The sequence below is a fragment of the Drosophila virilis genome, chromosome 2 (genome assembly GCF_030788295.1).
Source record: "Drosophila virilis strain 15010-1051.87 chromosome 2, Dvir_AGI_RSII-ME, whole genome shotgun sequence".
NCBI lineage: Eukaryota > Metazoa > Arthropoda > Insecta > Diptera > Drosophilidae > Drosophila > Drosophila virilis.
This window is the reverse complement of record NC_091544.1, coordinates 7,437,299-7,461,208: the sequence shown is the minus strand read 5'-3', so window position 1 is coordinate 7,461,208 and position 23,910 is coordinate 7,437,299. Positions and strand designations below refer to the sequence as shown.

General features: G+C 42.2%; 3 protein-coding genes across 3 annotated transcripts; all 3 read left to right on the top strand.

Annotated features, from left to right (window-relative positions):
- The first annotated feature begins 303 nt into the window (after positions 1-303).
- On the top strand, positions 304-20,806 carry PH4alphaEFB (prolyl 4-hydroxylase subunit alpha-1). Its single transcript, XM_002054489.4, has 11 exons — positions 304-761; positions 10,260-10,458; positions 16,492-16,643; positions 16,727-16,883; positions 16,951-17,138; positions 19,171-19,340; positions 19,407-19,889; positions 19,955-20,020; positions 20,087-20,155; positions 20,220-20,316; positions 20,376-20,806. The coding sequence occupies exons 2-11, from the start codon at positions 10,268-10,270 to the stop codon at positions 20,459-20,461; spliced, it is 1,659 nt and encodes a 552-aa protein (XP_002054525.2). The 5' UTR covers positions 304-761; positions 10,260-10,267; the 3' UTR covers positions 20,462-20,806.
- spdo (sanpodo) lies at positions 11,253-15,449 on the top strand. The gene is made up of 2 exons (XM_002054488.4): positions 11,253-14,586; positions 14,662-15,449. The coding sequence occupies exons 1-2, from the start codon at positions 13,231-13,233 to the stop codon at positions 14,995-14,997; spliced, it is 1,692 nt and encodes a 563-aa protein (XP_002054524.2). The 5' UTR covers positions 11,253-13,230; the 3' UTR covers positions 14,998-15,449.
- Positions 20,807-22,012: 1,206 nt separating the features above from the next.
- PH4alphaSG2 (prolyl-4-hydroxylase-alpha SG2) lies at positions 22,013-23,906 on the top strand. The gene is made up of 5 exons (XM_032439248.2): positions 22,013-22,228; positions 22,288-22,451; positions 22,517-23,487; positions 23,542-23,707; positions 23,767-23,906. Exons 1-5 carry the CDS (start codon positions 22,041-22,043, stop codon positions 23,835-23,837), a joined length of 1,560 nt encoding a protein of 519 aa, XP_032295139.2. The 5' UTR covers positions 22,013-22,040; the 3' UTR covers positions 23,838-23,906.
- The last annotated feature ends 4 nt before the right edge of the window (positions 23,907-23,910 follow it).

The window sequence follows — 23,910 nt, the reverse complement described above, 5'->3', positions numbered from 1 at the left end:
ATGAAACACAGAGATATATCAAAAGAGGAAGACTGGTTTTGCGAACAGTTTAACATGTGAACACATTTTGAATCGCGCGCGATAATAAAAAGATTCCACAAGCAGCTGTTCCAATGGGATCCACACCGCAGCACAGTCCACTGATGTGGATTCTATGTGCAACTGTAGCTCTTACAGCGAAACGTAAGTTAAGACAAACGAGAGTAAATGTAAAGTTGCTCTCCCACTCGCTCGCTCTCTCTCTGGTTAGCTCTCCCTAATGGAAGGTATCCACACATGCGGCAATAATATCGCTTTCAGTTCAATTCTGTGGTGCTGAGCGCGCGGACGCAGTGTAGACAGGGTCCAAAAGCAGCCAGAAGCGAATGCAAAACAAAGGCAATACAAAAGAAATAAAAAATAACAGGACTGTTTAGAAACTGAATATATATATATATATCTATCTGTTCGCGTGTGCAAATATTTTGTTTAGTGCTTGACTTAACACAAGTCTATGTAATCTTTAAATCCGTATTCGCCGGCTGTGTGGGCAAAACTCTAGAATTCGACTCAGCTGCGGTCTGTGCGTGCGCGAAACAAAACCCGATAAACTGTAAACAAAAGGTGAAGAGACAACGCGTAATAACAATAACAGTGGAAAGAACAAGGAAAGCGACGCCCACACATTGAGATTTTGTTTGTGCAGCAGCAGCAGCAGCAGCAGCAGCAGAGACTGGTCTAAGGGCAACAAGTTCAACAAGAAATCAGAAATCATAGACTGGGTAAGTGCGGAGTAAGAGCAGGGTACCGGCTGACGTGTTCTATGCGAGATCGTCTTGTCAGCGTGCAGCTTCCGTCCTGCACTGATAAGCGTCTTGTCTCACTCACTCCCTCTTTCACTGCGCCCTGATAAAATGTGGGTCAACTCTAAATTGAATTTTGTTTCGATTAGCAAGAACTTTCCAGAGTGTCGGCCTACGTCATAGCAGCAATATGAGTTCCTCAATTCTAAACTTAGTTCAGTTATTCTACATTTATGTGCATTTAAATATTGTCGCTCTGTCGCTATCTCTGTCTCTATCGTTGCCGCTGTTGCCCACATGTGTGTAGACTCAATTGAAATCATGGCACTGCCGCTGACCGCCACACGCGTCTTGCGATAAGTAAAGTATCTCGAATCGAAAAAATGTATGGAGATGGCTGCTGCGGGGGCAACAGAATCGGAGGGGTAGCGGCAATTGAAGGCAGCCTCCCAGTCACGTAGTCAATTGCGCGCCTTTGTTTTGCTATGTGTTTTTTTCTTGTTGCTTTTGGGCCGCATTTCGCTTGTGTTTATGTTCCGCGCTCACTGGAAACCAACCCCTAAATGATGCAGGACTGGAATGGAACCGGAACTGGAACAGAACATGGCAACTGATGCAGCGTTGCCAACTACTCCAAATATGTGTACGCGAATTTTAAAGTGACCGCTTCTGCAACATATAACATTCCAATTGGAATGAGATTTACTTTCTTTAAACATTAATGGTATATAATATTAACATGTTTCCTACAAGACTGTAAAAGCATGAATTTCTAATTTACCGCTGCCAACTAAATTAGATTAGATTCTAATTAGAGTATCGCTGTTATTAGCGGAACCATAACGGAAACACTGAAAGAGCGTTGCCAACTATTCGAAAAACGTAAATTCAAATTTGAAAATGCACGCTCGTCTCACAAATGGGATACTAATTAGAATCTCTGAACATTTGTATATCCATTTATCGGCTCATTAGAATAGCTTACTCATATTTATTATATTTAGTTATCTTTATAAGCATACGCCCAGTTTTATGAATATGAATGGCGTCAATTAAACGACGATTTGTTGAAATTTATTAATTTTAATAATTGCCTTTCAGGTTTGTTGCACCCAAATTTAACTTGACGTCTAATACGCATAAGCGGAGCTCAGCTGTTGTTAGGCTGTAATATATGGAAATTGCAATTGTTTGTGTTTGAACTTCCAATTCACAAGCCGCCAATCCTCTACGAGTTAGACAAAAATAAGCCAGCTTTAAAAACCAGTTGCAAGATGTGCACAACTCTTGTACTGTAAACAAACTGGCATTATTATTATTTTTCCATACTTCATATCGTTTAAATAGTTTGAACTGAACTTTTGGCAAGAGCTTCTTCAGTGCAGATGAAAACGAAAGTAACTCGAATGCCAAAGTGGGCTGAAAATGAAATTGAATCAAACGAAATGAAAGCAAATGAAATGAAATGAAAGTATTGCCCTGAATGTTGCCCCACTCTGGTGGCAACCTGCCCCACTCAATGCACTCCATAGTAATGCGAGGCTAGCAAAAAACTACTTCCTTGCAAGTGTTCCCCCACTTCCAAGTCCACTTCCACTTCCATTTTCAATTCCCACTTCGGCTTCGGCTTCATCACGAGTTTATTGTGTAATTAGTTGCAGCTTTTGCCAAAGCTGGCAGCTGCATTTGTTGGCATTTAGCGTGCGCATCTTTTAATACCCTGTATTTTTCCTATGGGGTATATTAACTTGTGCCCTGGCATGTAACAGGCATACAACTCTGCCCATGCTCGTTTGTCTTGAGGCATCTCGCATGCCCATCGTAGATCATGTTTATTTTTAAGTTATCAACAACTTATAACATATTTGTGGAAGATACCTTTTACCTTTCGATAACCTTCCGCAACTGTGAATTACCATCGTGGGGCAAGGGAAACGAAGATCTGTCTTGACGTCTCTTGTGTGTTTCTATGCTTTTTAGGTATCTGCTAGTCGGTCACTCTTTGCCTGTGCTTAGCTAACCGGTTTGATGCGATTGTCAACAGGGTATATTTGCCGTTTATGTCGCCTACGGTTCTCAAGGTGAATCGGCTGGCTATGTAAAATTTATGCGCGCAGCATATTCAATGTGTGTGTAATTTGTCATTCATAATTAGGAAACTTGTTTGGATGCACTTGGAACTGTAGAGCGTTAGGAAACGGATCTGGTTAAATATTAAAATTTGATAATATTTAATGCCAATCAGAATTTTCGCATTGAGTTGGGTTCAAGTTCATGACGGCTTTTGGGTCGCATTTGGGCCAATTAAATTAACGCTGATGAAATTGAAAAGTTTTGTCAGCCCGCGGCATAAAATGCGACAAATTTACAAATATATATATATATATATATATGTATATATATGTATATGATCCCATGTTCGGTTCGTGCAAACTTTTTACATGCGCCAAGTTCTTTAACTGACAGTTAAATTGCTTGACACACACACACAAGGCGCATCTAACAAGCGAATCAAATGACATCACCGAAACTGCTGTCAATTTGATTTTAATTATGCATGCAATGTGCCAAAGACAGCGCCTAATTTGCCCGTCCAAAACGCGCATCCAACTGGAGTTTGCAGTTTTAAATTGGCCAACTCAAGTTGCGCTCTTAGAAGCAGTTACCATCGGCTGGACAGACTGGGGCATAAGGTCAGATCGTGGAGTCGCTTTGTCAAGTGTTTTCAACTGATTTCTGGCATTTAAGGCCAGCGAATTCGCGTGGCCAAAGACAAAGAGCTGTCGCAAATGTCAACACCGTTCCCCAAATTGGGCGCCACATAAATGTCAGCTGCTGTTTACTGAGTTATGAATCTGTGCCTCACACCTGACATCAACGTGCAACTGGCAACGGGCAACTTGTTTGTGGCAATTTGAAAAACAACTGCAGCACTGCAATTCCCCGGGCAATGCTAGTCACATGACATTTGCACCTGAATAATGATGCCGCTGCTGCTTCGCTCGAAATTTTGCAATTTGATTGCATTCGGCGCAAGCACAGTGGAAGCTCGAGTAAAAGAACTACCATTAACTAATTAACTAATTATCTAAATTGCCCTTGATATTATAATTTTCTCATGTAAAGCACAGAAGAACACATATCCGATCCAGAAAACTATATCTAACTAAGTACATCTGTCTATGCTAACTAGTCTCTGTCTAGTCTCTCCGTCTTTCTGTTTCAGATAGTCCATATGTATAAATCGGCTGCATCGGGGTACTATATCATATAGCTGCCATAGGAAGGATTGATCGAAAAGTAGGTTCTGGCAAGGAAACCTTTGTTTACTTAGACAACTTACCAAGCTTGAGCTTTCTTAGTTCCACTGTGATCTTCATCTATAAGCGAATTCCTTTGAACAAAGGATCGTTTGATAAGTAGGTTCTTGAACCGCAAAATATTCAGTTTTCCAAGATATTTTCATCAAGTTCAGCATCTACGAGCTTCACATCTCTGCAAAAGGCAAATGTCTATAAGAGTATAAAATAGTCGGCGTGCCGCAAATATCCTTACTCCCTCATACTGTTAATTTTTTTGAAATTCATAAATGTTGACTTTCGAGCAAAATAATTAATTTTTCTACTATTTTTGTATGGAGAAAAACCGAGAGTTCATTTGCGAGCGTCTACTGTACTTATTTTTCTGCTTGTTGACAGTTTCATTTAAATTGGTTGACAGCATGTAGAAGTCAAAGGGGGACGAGCGGACAGACAGGAAGGAAGCTGGAAACAACCAACCGCCGGCCTGGCTGTTTATGATAAGAGTTGCAATCCATGTGTGTGGGCGGGTGCTGGGTGCGGGGCGATGTGGTCAGGAGACAAAGGATGTCACAGAAACAGTTCCTAGCCAAAGGCTACGGCTACGGTTACGCTTAGAGCTTTAGCTGTGCCTGTCAAGCGTTTCCGACGTACCTTTAACCCAGCCGTAGTTGGCCCAGAAAAATTGTTGCATTTTTTAGGCAAATTCGAGCCGAGGCGCAGGTTCGCGCTTATTTAACATAAAACTGGGCTGACTGTCAGCCAGTTTGTCAGTGGGCCAGTCGCCTCGTTTAGCTAATGTGCTTAGTCAGCACTTTGCAAAAATATAAAAACGTAATTTCATAACTTAATTGCGGCAAAGCGCAAGTCGAAACAAAAAAAAACTGAAGTTTTAGTTGCTATGGAGAATTGCGGCAAGTGCTGAAGTAGGAAGAAGCGACCGTAAGCAAAAAATTGAAGAAGATAAAAAAATCATTTGTTGCATAAAACAACGCATTGGCAGCCAGGTAACAACAACAACAACAACAACGACAACAATAGCGAAGCAATGCAAGCAACACGCAAGCGAATTTGCTGAGGCAACGCTGCATGGCAAATGAGGCGTGGCGCTTGCCGCAAAAAGTGCAATTCGATGTTGAAAGCAAAATTTAATTACGTTGGCCAGCAAATTCTATTGGCTTATTAAAATTCGATCGTGCACAGGCGTACGTAAATATTTTTAATTGCAAAATATTTGATTTAAATAACACAAACAACTAATTAATTAAATCAACATACTCTGATTACATATGCTATTTTTTCGCTTTACCTACTCAATTGAAATAATTCACATGTCCGGCTAAATAACAGCGCATTAAATGGGCTACATTTAAAGCCTTTCGACAAATGAAAATACAAGTAAGACAAGAGGCAGATATTGTAATAAATTGATAATTAAATATTTAAATTATCATTAGTTTACATTATTAATTAATCAAGAATGATTTAAAGTCTATTAGCAGAGCTAGAAAGTGTTGCTGTTAAAATTAACAGATTGCTGTTATACTGTTGAAAATTCACTGTTATATTGTGAGCAAATGTAATTATTTGAATTGGCATTAGGTCGTTTACGTTCTTCATAAATCAAGAAAGGTTAACAGACAATTAACAGAGTTGGCAACTGTTGCTGTTAAAGTTAACATAGATAGTTGTCGTTGACAACAGTTATACTGTTATATTGTGAGCAAATGCAGAAAATATCTTGAAAATAAAGCTTTTAATAAATTATTATATATTTTCTAGATTATAAATTATATGAATAATGCTAAAGCGTAAAATTGAACAGAGTAGGAAACCTTTTGAATAACATATGCATTTCATGCTTGGCGGGAACTTTAACATTTTGAATGTGATTTAAACGGATATGATGTACAGATAATAAAAAAAAGTATTCATAAATTTATTTCATCTCTCTCGCTATAAAATATTTATCAATGAAATGCAAATACATAATCCAAAATTATGAGCAACATAAGCTGCTGTCTTATATCCATATATTGCCTGTATATTGTCATTATTATTTTTTTGGCTTGCCCATTAACATAATTTAAGTGTTAAGTATTTTATAATTATTCTTTTGCATTTATTTGCATTTTAATCATCAACAAATTCAACTTTCAGCGACTGTGCATTGTTCTATATATGAACACATTTTGGCATTTCTATACCCTTGTAGAGGGTATCATAATTTTTTCATGGAATTACCTATGGAAGTCATGTGTATATATTCTAGATCAGCTACAACAGTTAAATTTCCATGCGTAGTACTCTTACAGTTTTAAAAATATCGCCTTAAAACTTGGATGGGTTTGGCTTTGTAGTAGGCTCTTGTAGGGAAAACTTTGTTGTTTAACAATTTATATTGACCAAGATGAGCACTTTCTAATTTCACAGTGCTTCCAGAATGATGATGATATAGTTCGAAAAGTGGGTTCTTATATGGAAAACAGGTTTGGTTGTCAAGATATCTTAAACAGAATTGGCATTTATTTTATTTTCATTATGCTTTCTACACTTTTGCAAAATCTTATAAATATCAGACTTATCTATCATAGACTTATAGGGAAAATGTCCACAAGGGCATCAAATCTTCGGCTTGCTGTAGATATCCTTACTTTAAGATTTTTGTTTTTTATTGAAACCAACCATACAAAAGTCTATGGTAATGTTGAGCGTGACATTTCAGTTTAGCCTGGATTGTGCAATTTATTTGTTTTTAATCTACAATTTATGCAGCTCTGGTACAATGCATACAATTTGATTTATTTAGCTCGTTTTTATTGTTTTTTGTTTTAAATAGAATGTGGAATATTTGTGAAACCTTATCAAAAATAAAAAAGCAAAGAATTCATTTGGCAACCAGTCGGGCACACAAAACTTTTGCGCAAAATGCATAAACTAAAAATAGGTATAATATTTTTTTCTCTATTTTGGCTTCCGCATTTCAGCGGCAGGGTCAAAGGTAACTAAAATTGCGAATATAGAATTTGGCAAATTCTTGCTGTTTTAGTCATAAATTCAGCATGCTCCACATTCATATTTCGGAGCAAAACTTTTCACCTTTCAAATTTGTTGGGCAAAAAGTTATCGCTGCTACTTTTTTTTCACCTGTTCTGTGCTGTGTACTAAAGTGTGCTGTACTGTGGCTGTACTAAAGAAAGAAATAACCAACAAACGGTTCAGTGAACCCATTAAAAGAAAACATTCCGAATTCTTTTTTTTTTCTTAAATTTCTGCAGCAACTGCAAACACGCTGTTGGGGCACGGCCACCCATAAAAGATTATTTGCATTTCAATAAGTTGAATTGTGTAACGTATTGGCCACTTGGCGAATACCGTTAATGATTTAAATGTTTGCCAGGAGAAAACAATGCGACGCTTGTTCGTTCGGTGGGCGGCCGCAGAGCATCAGCCACGCGTATCCGTCAGATACATTTGCATATGAATGCGGCTGCGTCAGAGCCTAACTAAATTCTTTGAAGCAAAAGTTCCTTGAACTCCAATTTATAGATAGTCACGTTGCAATCAAGGCCCATCACAAACGCAGAAAAAAAAAACACATCAGTTTCGATGTTGTCATTAGAACTTTGTCAGTCTCATCTACATAGACCGTTGCAGCATCCATTAGTCCACTTTCTGAGCTCAGTTGCCTTTTCTTTGGCGCCCATTTCTATGCGGAGTCTAAGAAATCGTCTGAGAACTCGAACTTTGGGCTAAACCGGTTTGACGATCAAAAACTGAACACATTTTATTTATTTTTCTGACATGTTGTGGCTTCTAGAGAAATCAGTGCTGTTATAAATTCATCGGGCTTATATGTTTGGCAAAAACGAATTGGGAACAATGCTAAGTATACTAGTATTTAAATTTTTGATGACAAGCATTTTTTTTGGAAATGTTTTCAAGTATTGCAAAGCAAACAGCACGCAAACGATAAAAGTTTTAAAACTATTACGATTTACTGTTGAGCATAAAGGGAATAATATATTTTTGTTTCATTTGCATGATTTTGAATAAATTTAAATGCTAATCCTGCTTAGATCGACTCGCCTTCAAATGCAGATCAGGAATGTATATACTTTATGGGGTCAAACATGCTTCATTCTGTCTGGATTGAAGTAATAATTGTTAGTTTTTATATTTTCAACAAAATATTAGTTTATTCTAAATATTTTGTTTGAAAACTCGGAATAAAGCTTGATCAAAATTGTGTTTCGCATAAAATTCGTCACAGTTGTGATGTTTTCTTTTTAACAGAATTGAAATGAACATGTTACTGAAATACTGTTGACAATTCGCTGTTATATGTCATTAAATAAATTCGTATTTTTCGTATCGCTTCAGTTTGAAGTTTTAATTTCAGTCAGAAACCGTTAGGCAAATGAAAAAAACAAACGCATAAAAAAAAAATGAAATTGTAAAGGTGCATACCCGCTACAACTTGTTATTCAGAGAGTTGAAATCGCTGTTGGAATGAATTTGTGTCTGTTCGAGCAGCGCGTTCAAGTAGCACAACGCGGTCGATTGCCATTTGATTAGTAAATTATCTGTAGAAGATCGGGCGGGGCAGCCATTAAGACGAATGTTGTCATTATTCGTTAGCGAATGCACTGCCGTGTTTTATTTCGCTCGACGAGCAAACACGGGCCGACAGCCGGTTAAGCAGCATGTAGGAGATGGACGCATCTTCGTCTTGAATTTGTCAACTCAAGCGAACTTGCCGTTGATTAATGTGCGCAATTACAGTCCGAGTGCAAGTGCGATATTGTGTCATACTGGGTTGTGTGCGGTCCGTTTGGTGCGGTGGCTGTCTCTCAGGTGTGCTTGATGTGCGGTGTGCGGCAGACCAAAAGACAAAATAATTAATGCTGACTAATTAAACAGCATTTACGCTGCATGTGTCCTTGCCAGCAGGCAGGCAAGCAGAATGTCCTGCCGATTCAGCCCGAAACAGTGTGCAATATCTAATATATATATATATGCACGCTTTCAATGCAAATTAAATCGTTTCGGTCATCCATAAAACATGCTTAAAAACGCATTTATCTTAAATACACTAATCAACAGCGTGCTGCTAATTAATCGCAATAGTTAATTTATCTTCACATAAACCGAAACAACAAGCTGTTTGCGTCGCTTCCACTAATTACCGTTAATTCGAAACGGGATCTTGTTGTGCAGATCCGAAAACAACAAGCCACAAAAGTCACACCTATAAATGTATCTACTAATAATATTTCAATTTATTCATAGATGCAATCAGATCTGCCACTTGTATAAATCATAGATCCGCAAAACGGGCATGCTCTCTATTTGGCTCTACTGACTGATACAGGGTGTTTCATAGTCGCTCAAGTTATTCCTTAATAATGCCAGAGTTTTCTCAATATGCATGCAATTAAGTTAACAGATAAAAGTTATATTAAGAAAAGTCTGCTCACTCAAAGGGTATTCGAAATTCGTTTTTAATATGCCATAATCGAATTCATGTTATATAAACTGCTTTAATATCATGTCAGGGTATCTGTTAGTCGCTTTAACTATTTCAAATTAAAAAATCAATTTTTGGCATGCAATAAAAAAATTCCATTTAAAAACTCATTTCAGTCATATACACAGGGTATCCTTTTAGTCGGCCATGAGCTATGCTCCTGCTGTTATTGACTTTATTTTGCCGCGCATTACGACTTAGAGCAATAAACCGACGAATGTCATAAAACAAAAACGCTGTACGGCTGGCCAAATTAAAAAAATAAAACACATTAAAACAAATTGTAAGGCCGTGTTTTGAAATGCGTTCCGAGTGCCGTTTCCAGTTTCCGAGCGAGCTTTAAATCTTAAAGTTAAGTAGCCAGCCGTGTCAGCTGGGGAGCAGGATATTAATTATTACGAAAGCTGTTTTCAGGCTCAATGAATTTTACCTAATACACTGAAAAGTTAGTGAGCCAATAACCTTCACACACGGTCAATGGTCAGCGACAGCGGGGCTCGCCTTTGGGCCAATAGAAACAGTTATTATGCAAATTAGAAAGGGGCCATAAATTTATTGGATGCACACACACACACACACACACACACACACACACACTGAATGCAATCGTAATGCTTTAATTATTTATACTTGCCTATATCCTTGCAGGCTACACGATGTCGTCCTGTCTGCGTCTGCAGTTGGCGCTCGGCGTCCTTGTGCTCGCCCTGACTGGGGTGGCGGTGCGCGGGGAACTGTACACGGCGCTGGCGGAAATGGAGGAGCTACTTGAGACTGAATCTGTATTGATAAGCAATTTAGAAGGCTACATTCGCGTGCAGGAGGACAGGCTAAGCTATCTGAAGAAGTGAGTACAAATACAAATGTATCTGAAGGATACATTTCGCTGGCGAAATGTGCTTCGTTAAATCAAGTATGCAACGAGTAGCTTTACGTACCATTTGCATGCACTTAAGATACTTTCTTAGAGTGCAGAATTTCAAATACCCCTTTGCAAACGGGCGAAGGCGGGTATAATGTTGTCGTCTAACTCTAGCAGGCAACTCTAAGGCTGATCTGGACTACAAACAGATTCGCCAGCTGTTATTTGGAGCTATAGAAAAACTAGATTGTTTATTGCCTTCCATTTGCTAATTCAAAAGTAATTCGTGGATGTTTATATAAGTTAGGAGCTGAATAATTGGAAGAAAGCTTGACACGTCAGGTACTCTCAAGCAAATATTACTTTCCCACAGTTAAAAACAAGTAAGAGGTTCTAGACGGCAGTTCCCATATAATATTGATATGCGATGTTGATAAGATTTAACTTATTTGTAATGTTAAATCCCGCAAATGTCAAGATATCTCAAGAAATGTAGACGTGTTTCACTGAAGAACTTTATTTTCGATCGATCATGCCTACGATAGCTAAATGGTATAAGGGTTCGGTCTAGTTGCGATACATGTACTATCTACAACAGAAGAACCTAACTAAAGTCAAAGTCAGTTAACACTGAGAGATAAGATTTGACAAGATTAAGAACAGTATATATGTATATATGTATGTTATATGCTTTTCAATATTATCTATGTGTTATATTATAGGGATATATAATTCATTTTTGATATATAATTTTGATTGTTCGTATATGCACCCATTTCATGGGCATATTCAAGCTTGGAAAATCTTAAAAATATCGTATAATACACACACAATATTTTAAAGAAATTCAATTCGCATGTTGTAGTGCTGTGGCAAGAAGAAGCTCATGCGCTGTGTTATGTGGGTAAATGGAGGTCAGTGCTCATCTTCGAGCTGCGTACAGGGTATACTTTAGTATGTTAGACTCGACCAAATGTATTTTAGTTTTTTTCATATAATCTCCTATGCAAATGAGCTTTTAGATTGGGCTAGGTAGCGCTAGCCAGCAGGTGAGACTGAGGCGAGACTCGCGCTAGCATGCTCATAATTACAATGGCTGTCGCCAGTATTTTAGCCACGTGCGTGTGGCAGCTGTTGCATCTGCAGCAACGGGCAGCAACATGAACGTGTAGATATACATGCATTGTCGTTTGTGTCTATGCGGCGCCAAACACACACCGAGCGTTATTTACACTGCATATCTTAAGCTACCCCTGGCATGTATATATACATGTAGATACTTCTATATACTGGAGCATGTTTGTGCGGTAAATGTTTGTTGCCCCTGCTTGCAGCGGAAGGACGTAGATGCAGGATAAAAGAAGCAGCGGATGCGGTAAGGCAACTCCCCTAATCAAATATGCCAACAGCCAACAAACCAAGCCAGCACCAGGAGCCCAAGCAAAGGATCTATCTTATTTACTTGATGGCGCCCTCCCTTCCCCTCGCCGGCGTCCGCTTTGGCACAATAAGCGGACGGGGCCTGACAAAACAGCTGTCAGCTGTTGTTGAGGATCTGCGCTGTCATTGCAACGCAGTCGCATCCTTGCAGCTCTTCTCTCTTCATCTGCTCTCATTTGGCTCTGCCGCATGTGGCGCGTGCCACGAGCCTGCTGCCCGTTGTCTCTAATCAAATTTTAATTTAAATGTTCGAGCTAAAACTTTTCCATTTGGCGAGCAGTAGAAGTCGCCAGCATTTTCCAGATATGTGCTGCCCGCAAGGATACAGCTCCTGGCTGTGCTTTAGCGTTGGTAATGAACATATGCGAGATCCTTTGACGGCGCATCCTTTTATGTCAATGCATAAATTTTACAATAACTAACTATTGGTCGCTTGGGGGTAGAGCGAGGCGCAGCGTCTGCCGGTTGTCAAAGTTGGATTTGATTTGTAGTTTTGTGGGTACCGTCGCCGCTGGGGCGAAATCCAATTAAGTTGGCCAACATAGGCTGGCCACAGGCACACAGTCGGGACAGTTGGCGTGGTGGGAGAGGTGGTGTACATATACACACTATTGACACTCGATAAGCGCACAGCATATGCTGTAACGGTCGCCAGAGCCAGGGGCGTTTCCATAGAGTATATAGAACTTGAAATATGTGCATGAATGTTTGTGAGGTTTTTGCCGTCGCCTATTTCGCTGTTATGAATTGAGTAAATATAAATTCAAAATACTGATAAAACCTTGCAACGCCGGCTGCGGCATGACCGAAATTCGTTTCAACCCTCATGTGGCAGTCGCAGTGGCAGCAGAGGCAGCAGCAGCAGCAACAGCAGCAGCAGCAGGAACAGGAGCAGATGTTTCCAGCACAAGGGAACGCGCCAAACGACGCCTGCCGCCTGCCTCTTGTTGTTGTTGCTTTTGTTATTGTTGTTGTTGTTGTTGTTGTTGTTCTACAGTTGTCTTGAGCTCAATTATTATATGTGTGCTTGTATATAAGCCAAGTAAATGGTTATATTTTATTCTAAAGGGGGGTCAGAGCAACGCACGCGTCGCTGCCGATCCACTCGACTGCGCGCCGGCGCAGGAAATTGCAAGCCGAGAAGCGACTGACAGCCCGCGTCGCAGTTCAGTCGAGACGCAGTTGTCGTGCCGTGCGGATCAGTCAGCCAGTCAGCCAGTCAGCCAGTTAGCTAGCCCACAGTAGTTACCAGTGATCGTGAACGTGTGCAGTGACAGTGAAAACCCTTAGACACATATATTCAAGTACAGTGCGGCCATGTCTAAGCACAACTATACGAATCCGGCTTTCTGCCAGAACAGCGAGTTCTATCCGGTGCCGTCGAGCAATAGGGTTGAGTCCATATACAATCGTAGCCTGCAGCTTAACTTTAGTGCGGTCTCCCGACCTGGTCAGGTGCCGGCTGCACCCTGTCGCGATCCGCGCGAGGGACCGCTGCGCATGCAGCGTAGCATGTCGACGCGTTCGGTGACGCGTAAACAGTACCAGCAGCAGCAACAACAGCAGCAGCAGCAACAGCAGCAGCAGCAACAGCAGCAACAGTCAGCCAGTGGCCGATATGCATTGGTGCCGCTGGAGGAGCTGGGCGCCGTGGCCAGTCGCTATGCCATTGTGCCGGGACAGGCAGCACAGCGTTTGGCCCGCTCGCAGGATAATCTGGATCGCTATGGCTCGAGGCAAGGCCTGCAGTCGGACGAGGAGCCGCACTCGTTTCATGAGGAGCCGCATCAGCAGCAGGAGACGCAGTTCGCCAGCTTGCCGCCCACATTGAACGCGTTGCCGCCGAAGCCGGCGCCCAAGATCAAGCACGCATTCTCCAGCGACTTTGGCAGCAAAACATTTCTGATTGTGGACAAGAACAGCAATCAGCGCTATCAGATGGTGCCCACGGCGGAGGATGAGGAGCTCGTTGACGAAAACCAGGAGATCATACAGATGCACAATGGACGCGCGCATCGCTATGCGGTCATACCCACAGAAGCCGATGATGACGATCTGGCGGAGGACTCTGCACACGCACAGCAGGAGACCTGCCTGAGCCACACGGAGCTCAGTCAACAGTTCAGCATGCGCACATCGACCCCGCAGCAGCGCAGTGCGGCAGCTGCAACGCGAGCGTTGCACGAACTGCTCACCACACCCCGCAAAATGCAACCACCACCGCGTCTGGCACATTCCACGCCCCGCAATGCGGCCCACCACGAGCAGCTGCAGCGCGAGCGTCGCCTGCAGCTCTACCAAAGTCAGCAGCACATTAACCTACACCAACAGGCCACCATTTCGGTGGTGCCCTCTCCAGCGCTGCCGCTGCGTCAGCAGCGACTCTCGCCGCAGCGACTGCACTATGAGACGGTGAAGTCGACGCCGATGTCGGCGCCGGCAGCACAGCAACTGCCCAGTGACCGCACCATGGCGGTGATTAGTCCGCGTGTGCAGGGTCAGGGTCAGGGCCAGGAGCAGGATCTGAGCAGCCTGCAGGGCAAGTCGAATGTGAACAACAACTCCTATCCACAGAAGCTGGCCAATGCCACCATTACGCTGGCCGTTGTGTCCCTGATGCTTGTCCTGGGCAGCACCATGAATGCCGGCCTCATCATCTACATGATAGCCCACGTGAGTACACTCTATTCTGCCAATTGCTCAGCCTCGACTAATGTGTGGCCATTTACTTACTCTCCACTGCCTTAGTTCGGCAAGTCCTTCTACCTGCAGTTCGGGCTGGTAGCCTCATTTTGCGGCATGGGTCTGGGTTTTCTTGGCTTTCGTTCGCGGCACTGCGAATGGCTGCCAAACCGCAGCTACACCTCCGGCTACATCTTGGTCACCATCTTTTGCCTGTTCAAGTGCTGCGGCCTGCTGCTAATTCTGGTGCTGGATCCGTTTCCTGGACTGCCCCTGCACGATGTCACCACGGGCGTCATACTGGGCCTGTCCACATTTACCATGTTCTTTATTGGCCTGGGCGTCATTGGCAGCCTCTGGTGCTATCGTCCGCCGCCCGATAACCGCGTCAATGTGGTCTAGGCGCTTCTCTTTTTTTAGTCTTAATCTAGCTCATAGTTTGTTTTAGTTTTAGTTTCAGTTACAGTTTTCCTTTTAGCGAGCGGCATCCGTAACGGCTAGGCGACCAAAAAAAATATTCATAATTAAAAACGCGCGCGAAATTCCAGCAGCGAATTTTGTTTTCAAGACTGTATATATCGAATCATAGGGCTAACCTATGCAAACATGGGTTGTAATTATATCTAAGGCATCTACAATTGTTGTGAGAGAAAGTAAATTATATTTTCAATTATTTATTCTAAGCTTGGCACATTGCATCAAATAAAGTTAACAACAAACGCACAAACTTAAAAACATATTTCTTTAAATGATGTTAGACCTTAAGACTATATTATTAGGTCTTTCTCATCGTAGGTTGTTTTCTTCTATAAGGGTGGATTATTATAAAATCGAATGTTAGCTAATTCTCCCTCTCTCTTAGATACATCTAATAATGTTTACGCATCTTGTCTCTCTCTCTCTCTCTCTCTTATCTATTTCTTTCTATATCTTGTAATGGTTCTTACTCTCCCACTCTTTCTTTTCTCTCTCCATCTCTCTATTCGCTCACTATAAATTTATTCTTTATATGTGTTTCTCCAAGAATTAAGTTCGTACATCAATTCCACTAAGATTCCAATTGGATGGGATATATTTCTAAACTCTATATTATAAGTTAATCTTGTTTTTAATATTTTGAAAATTGGGAAAATTGAAGAAAAACAATCTCGCTTACATAACAGTAGATAATTGAGGAATTTTATTTCTGGAATGCCATTTCGTCATATTTTCTAATTGGAAAATTTGCGTTTTCTCGAAAATTGGTATTTTTGAAAAAGGGCTGCATGAAACTGTTTCGCTCACCATCTTGTGAACATTTTTCATACGTGTTTTATCATCCTGGATGGAAAATGCGAGTGGATCGTAGTGCAACCGTAAAAGGTTTTCCGCCTCAAGCTTCATAGATTAAATGGATGCACAAGTTGATTCTTGTTGCATAACTTTAGACGTAGAGTTGGATATTGTTCAGGTCAAAAATGCGACGTGCGCAAAATGGGAATTGATTTCTAAAATAGAAAGACAAAAAAGTGGGACCAAACAAAGCCGGATAATACTTCTGGTATTCTAATTTGTATGCTTTATTCGTAGAACAACTTAGTTAGTTCTGAAGCTTAAATACGATTAGTTATCCATTTTAGTCATTAACATGCTGTAATTTATTTACCAGCTATAATTTGATTAATTATAAGAAAAACAGAATATTTTGCCAAGCTGAACACTCCCTAATGGATTCACCGGAATTTAAGCGGTTCGCCAAAGTGTTTATTTATTTGCTCTTGAGCTGAATTTTAGTTTGGCTAAACTTTCGTACGAAACTCAGATGCACTCGTAATTTAGTTATTAGTTTACGTGAATGTAATCAAATTATTCAGTAAATTGCTTACGCAACTTTTAACTTTTAACTCTTTACTTTAGCAAAATGGATGAATACCAAAGAGAGCATGCGGATGCTGCTAGCGATATAACCGCCTACGTATCGAATCCCATCAATGCGTATCTGCTGACCAAACGACTGACCACAGACTGGCGGCAGGTGGAGAATCTCATGGGCCACGATGTGGGCACAGGTAAGATGACGTCTGCTCTCAAATTGAGTTGAAATCAACTTTATAGTCGCAGTTGAACTGTTAACATTTTGTGCAATCCAAAGATTTTGTGCAGAATCTCACGCAATATCGCAACGTGTTGAAGTTTCCCTCGGATGAGGACCTCAATGGCGCGGCAGTGGCGCTGCTCCGACTGCAGGACACCTATCAGCTGGATACGTCCAGTGTGGCACGGGGCAAGCTGAACGGCATACAGTACAGGTAAGTGCATGGAAATAGCACAGCAGCTACTAGGCTGGATATTAACTAAGCAAATACTTCTACGCAGCACGGCAATGTCCTCGGATGACTGCTTCGAGCTGGGGCGACAGTCGTACGTGAACCGCGACTACTACCATACGGTGCTCTGGATGAACGAGGCCATGTCCCGTATGCTGGAGGAGCCACACAATCAGACGCAAAGCTTTACGCGTGCCGATGTTCTCGAATACCTCGCCTTCTCCACGTACAAACAGGGTGAGTACCCTGAAGGCTACGTGCCCAGCTGCCTGCTTGTGGCCATTTTGGTTGCTGTTGCCATCAGTCATTTGTGTGGTTGTTTACTGTGATTCTTGTATTGTGCTCCGACTCGTTTGCATGGCACTTTTGAGAGCCCCTTTTCCGCTCGGGCTGCCCGGGCTGCTTGCTGTCTTCTGCTGTTGCTTGTCACTTGACCATTTGGCTGCAGGAAATTGCACTTTGCTGGCGCCTGGCCAGGTGAGCCAAGATGAGCTGGACTCCTCTGGCGATTTAGCGTCGGGCTCGTTAAGTGCGAAAAATTGTTGACTGTCTGTAGAAGCAATGCCAATATTGTCGCTGGCTTAGTGCCAAGCCGTGGCCGTGCAGCCTTCGGATATACTTAGAATCACGTAGCTCTAGTACAAGCCAGCAAGTGCACGTATTTGCGCAAGTCGGAGTGCGGTTTATTAATGCCTTATTGCCCCAACAGTTATCCAAGGATATGGCACATGCTGTAGCCCTTAAGGCTTAGCTTTAAACTACCTTCCCGTGCCCATTTGCAATAAATTGTCACGGCAAGAAAGTTTACGCAGCACATCTATCTGTATCTGTGCTTGTATCTATATCTGTGTCTGTGTCTGTGTCTGTATCTATATCACACACGCTATCTGTCCTTATGACCGTGTGGCCTCCCTTTGCTATATACCCTGTCCTTAAAGCGTGAACGGGTATAGCGCGAAAATAAACAAATTTGATTTATTACAAATTCTTAATATGTATGCAACCGAAATTCGGCTTAGTTGTGCCAACTAAGCGCTTCCAACTGTAAAGCTTAAGTCTCGAGCTTAAAAAAAAAGATATAGATATAGATCTTTAAAACTAAATTAAATTTGACACGCCAATTTTGTTGGCACAGCAAGTTAGCAATTTTAAAACCAAATATTCCGATTTTTTTTAAATATATAAGACATATTGTAACCTTCCCGGTATATATTTTATTTTTTTTAACCTCTGAAAACAGAGTATCTTACAGTCGTAAGTCGTACACACTTTACGTTTTTTGTTTGTTCGTCTCTGTTTTGCCTGTGCGCCGCGTAAAAATGCGACACCACAGTATTTACGAACAGGCTGCAGTAAACGAAACTGCTGCCATATTGTGAAGAAGTGTAAAAAAAAAGCTGCCCGGCCACGCCCCCGCTATTGCCCACATTTACAGGCATCCAACAGACATGCTGACACAAAAAATCCGTTGCCTTCGGCCTTCCTCGAGGGCATATGTGTCAGGATCGCAGGCATTGGCATGCAAAATGCAAATTTAAATTCGCAGAGTCAGGTGGGGCGGGCGAAGGTGAACCAAATATTCAATGAAATTAAGGTCCACTCTTAAAGTGCTTGGCAATCTAATTGGTGCAAAAAGCCAAGGGACTTGCCATTGATAAACTGCCAGGGCGAGGCTAGGACACAAATAAATGTGAATAATGCTGAATGCTGAAAGTTTTTATTAGAAAACCAAAAAGAACAACAACACAAGTTGCAAGCGCTCTGAAAAGTTTGCTTTTCCTCTCGCAGCAAATAAAAAAAAAAAACTTCTACTTATTTGTTGGCCATTTTATCATACGTTGTGCCGTTGTGCCTGGACGTTGTGCGGCAGTCATAAATAATTTATTATGCATTTACCAGGCATTCAAGAGAGCTGAGCTATCGCCTAATGTATTATTAATTTCATTCTGAAAAGCCTGAGAATTGTAGATCTTAAGAGCATTGCATACTTTTGGGCGTCGCGCACAAACATAAACACAAAATGAAAGACATATGTATCCCTGTTTCCAATTTACGAGTGTACACTGTACGCTCATAACCAAGAACTTTTGATTACATTTGAGCTGAGTTGGGTTTTGAGGGCAGTTAAAAGTCAGAGCTGGCCAGGAACAACTGTAGCTTACTTTTGGGCATTCATTAATTCAGTCTTCTCTCTTTCTCTCTTACCCTCACCTCAAAACCGGAACTGGAATGGGAATTGAAATTGCAATTGGAATATGGGCAAGCGTAGGCAATGTTGAAAGCGCACTGACCATGACAAACGAGCTGCTGCAATTGCTGCCCAACCACGAACGGGCCAATGGCAACAAGAAGTTCTATGAGAAGGAAATTGCCCACCTGAAGGAGCTGCAGAAAATGAAGGGTGACGATGGCACCGATGAAATGCCCGTTTCCGATCTGGTAGGTGCAATAACACTTCAATCCTTCTATCCTAGTGGTCTTTAATTATCCTCTACTCGTGCCTAGCCTGTGGCCAAGAGCGACCCCGGCGTCTTTGACATGACCGAACGCAAGGCCTACGAAATGCTCTGTCGCGGTGAGCTAAAGCCTTCGCCCTCAGAGCTGCGTCCGCTGCGCTGCCGCTATGTCAACAACAATGTGGCCTTTTTAAGGCTGGCCCCGCTCAAGCTGGAGGAGGCCTACATGGATCCTTACATTGTTATTTATCACGATGCCATGTACGACAGCGAGATTGAGATAATCAAGCGCATGGCCCGTCCACGTTTTCGACGCGCCACCGTTCAAAACTCGGTGACGGGCGCCCTGGAAACGGCCAACTATCGCATCAGCAAATCCGCCTGGCTCAAGACCGCCGAGCATCGTGTCATTGGCACAGTGGTGCAGCGCACCGCGGACATGACGGGCCTGGACATGGACTCCGCCGAGGAGCTGCAAGTGGTTAACTATGGCATTGGCGGCCATTACGAGCCGCACTTTGATTTCGCGCGGGTAAGTTTTTATCTATTTACTTTGTGGAAAATGTGAATAAAGTTTGTTTTACTCTTGTTTTACAGCGCGAGGAGAAACGCGCCTTTGAGGGTCTCAATCTTGGAAATCGCATTGCCACCATGTTGTTCTATGTAAGTTTGAAACTTATTATGGGAAATTGAGCTCCTTTTCATTCTCTTTATTCTTGCTTTTTCCAGATGAGCGACGTGGAGCAGGGCGGCGCCACAGTCTTTACCTCGCTGCATGCGGCTCTGTGGCCCAAAAAGGTATACATATCTAGAAAATCATGTCTGAATGAATCGATATATTTGATTTTGATTTTATTTCTAGGGGACGGCTGCTTTTTGGATGAATCTGCATCGCTCCGGCGAGGGAGATGTGCGCACGCGACATGCAGCGTGTCCTGTGCTCACAGGCAGCAAATGGGGTAGGTTTTAGAAAGTATTTGCCCATCCATGAGCCAACTAAATGCCCAACTCTTTGCAGTGTCCAACAAGTGGATACACGAGCGCGGCCAGGAGTTCAGAAGACCCTGTGACCTGACTGCTGATCATGGTGATTTTGCCATTTAGTGCAATGTTCGAGGAGAGAGCTTAAGCTGAAGCCGGAATCTCATTTACCAGCTGACCAATGTGCTTACTACCCACTTCTACTTACTTTGCATTCAAACATATCTTTAAGAACTTGCCGGCCGGAATACTCATATGCTTTTCCTATTGTAAATACTCAACCCAAAAATGAGGGTCCGGCTGCTGACAAAAATCATTTATTCTCAACTACATACCATGACTTGGCATTAGTTTTATTTTAGACATGCTATTATTGAATTTATTAACTTTTGTACAAAAATATCAAAAAAAAAAAAAATCTAGTAAATAATTGCAATTAAAACGAACAAATGATGCGATCAAAGAGAACACGAATAAATTAATTGGTATTTCATTTGCGAACAAGATATATCCGCAAAATATCTCAGAATTTTTTTGATCCATTTTTGAGATAATCAATTCAAAGTACTTAAAGTAAGTAAAGTTTAAATATAAACGTGTTCTTCTGTTCTTTCTATATAATTCTTTAAGCAAAAAAGTTTATATATTTAACAGTATTAACATATTCGAGTTCATTTTGAAGTAATACGAGCTAATTATAATTTCTGTTGAAAGAGCTCCTTCGAGTGAGCGCTATGCAATCTAATCCTTAGAATTTCTCAACACTGTTTGGGTACCAAAGTGGCTAGCTTGTGGAGGGCTTCCTCTAGTATTATAACTTGTTGTTTGCCTTATGTCACTTTGCTAAGCTGCTTAAATTGTTTATCATTAGCCGTGGGTAAAGTGGGGATAATGGGCTTGTGAAAATATTTGTAGCTCGCAGAAGGAGGCATCTCCTTCCCTGTTAAGTGCACATATGCTCAATCTTAGTCTGTCTGTCAATCGCAGAGATTATTGTGGAATTGTGGACGAAAAGATTGATATTTTAAATCATCCATAAGAATCGAAACCGGCTTTCTGTTGATGGGTGTGTGTTTGTGTGTGCGAGTGTATTTATGGAAGGAAGCTGGCATGTTTTCTTAGTTCTGGCTGGGTATCTCCAAGTCGGGCATTTCCGACTAGAGTGTGTAGCCGAGTCTGTTCTACTTATTATGCATGTTGATGTTCTCAAGTAAGTGTGTGTGTGTGCTTGTGTGGGTGTGCGGTTGCGCTAGCGTGTGCATGCATAAATCGGCTCTGGGTTGGTAAACGAGTTTGCAGCATGTTGCACGTTGCGCGTTGCACGAAGCATACTTTGAAGAGCCAATTTAATTTACGCGGCAGCAAAGTGCAGCCGTGTGGCCATCGCCAGGGGCAATGAATGGTTGCCTCTGATTGAATACATTCCGCATAAATTGAGAGAAGCTGCACGGCATCAGCCATTCGATTAAAAAATTAAACATTTCGTGCATGCTGTTTAAATAGAGAATGGAACTGTCTAATAGTTGTTTGCCCAGCCACAACTGTTCGCTGTTGTGGATACGTGACAGCTCGAGCTGGAAGTTTTGAGCATATTTGGGTCGAAAGAAAGGCAAACAATCAACAAACGCTTAGCTACTTCTATTGAAATGCGTTCATTAGCCAATAGTTCTTTGGCCAGGTCGTGTGTTAGCCACAAGCCATAATGTTGCCTCAGCACTGTTGCATTGTTGTGTGTCTGTTTTTTTCTGGTATCATCGACATCCTCGTCCATGCCGAATTTTACTCTTCGATTGACAGCATGAACGCCTTGGGGCAAGTGGAGCAAAAGCTGGTCGCTGCCACGTATGTCTATTTGGCGGAGCGGCTGCAACAGCTCAATATGTTGTCCGGGTACCAACATTTTATTAAAACCGTTTGCGGAAACTTTAGATTCTTATTGTGATTTATAGCTTTGTGGAGCGTGTCAGTCGGGAGCATGCTTTTGCCAGGCAAGAGCTGGATCAGGATGAGGCATACTTGGAACAGCCGCTGCAGGCCTTCAGGCTGACCAAGCGTTTGGTCGAAGACTGGCCACAGCTATACAAAATGCTAATGACGAATCAGCCCAAAGAAAGTGCGTAACGTTTTCGGTGCAAAATATCCAAATATACATATGTTTCCTAACTTTATTAAATGCAGCTTATCGCGCGACAGTGGATGCAATTTCTGCAGCAGTGGGCATACCAAACGAAGAAGAGCTGCAGGGCGCAGTCAAAGGTCTGCTGCGCCTGCAGCGTGTCTACAATCTAACAGCCAGTGATCTGGCCGATGGCATCCTCAATGGCGTCCACACAGACAGCGTGCTTCTCTGGCACGACTGCTTTGAGATTGGGGTGCAGTTATACGAACTGGCGGAGTATAGCAGCGCCCAGCAGTGGTTTCTGCAAGCGGTCAATTTACTCCAGGAAATCGACGGCGAAAATGTGCAGCAAATGGCTACAGAGATCTACGAGTATTTGGTCTTGACCCACATCGAGTTGGGTGAACGGGAGGAGGGTGTGGAAACCTTAAAAGAGATGCTCACCTGGTATTCGAGACATCCGCCACATCCAGCACAATATACACTCAAATACTTGCAGCAGAGCATGCCCAAGTGTCCCAAAGAGCATGAGCCAGCTTACTGGTTTGACAACTACACGCAACTCTGCCAGGGCAAACGACTGTCGGAACCGAAGCCAAATGGAAGTGCACTAAATTGTTATTTAGATTTCACTCGTCATGCGCGCTTCAGGCTGGCGCCACTAAAAGTGGAGCAGGTCCGTCTGAATCCGGACATACACATCTACTATGACCTGATCAACGATGACCAGATAGATGACATCTATGAAGTAGTTGATCAATTCGACAGTTTTCGCTCCTCGGTGAGCAGCAGTATTGTGACGGATTGGCGTGTCAGCCAACAGGTGTGGCTCAACTACAGCAGCCCGATCCTGCGTTCCGTGAGCAATTTAGTTGGCGCCATTTCTGGTTTCGATATGGAGAATGCCGAACAAATGCAGGTGGCCAATTATGGCATTGGCGGCCAATATGCGCCGCATACGGATTACTTGTCCAAAATACCCGACAGCTACATACCAAGAGGCAATCGCATCGCAACGAACATGTTCTATGTGAGTTTTAGCGGGTGTCAACTGTAAACACGATTTAATTCAGTTATTTTTCAGCTCTCGGATGTGCTGAATGGCGGCTATACGGTCTTTCCCAAGTTAAATGTATTTCTGAAACCCGTGAAAGGCGCCATGGTTAGCTGGTATAATCTACACCGATCTCTGAATAAAGATAGCCGCACCTTACATGCTGGCTGTCCCGTCATTGAGGGCGTCAAGCGCAGTAAGTTAAAGCAGGCCTTAAAGCCTCCGAACTTGTAAATATCGTAATATATTTTACAGTTGGCAACATTTGGATTCATTCCACCCGCCAGGAGTTCCGTCGTCCATGCACGCTTAATGCAAACGAGTAAGATGGCTGATAAAAGATATAATAATGAATGAAAGGCACATAAAAGGCCAGATTAAAATACAGAATTCATATTT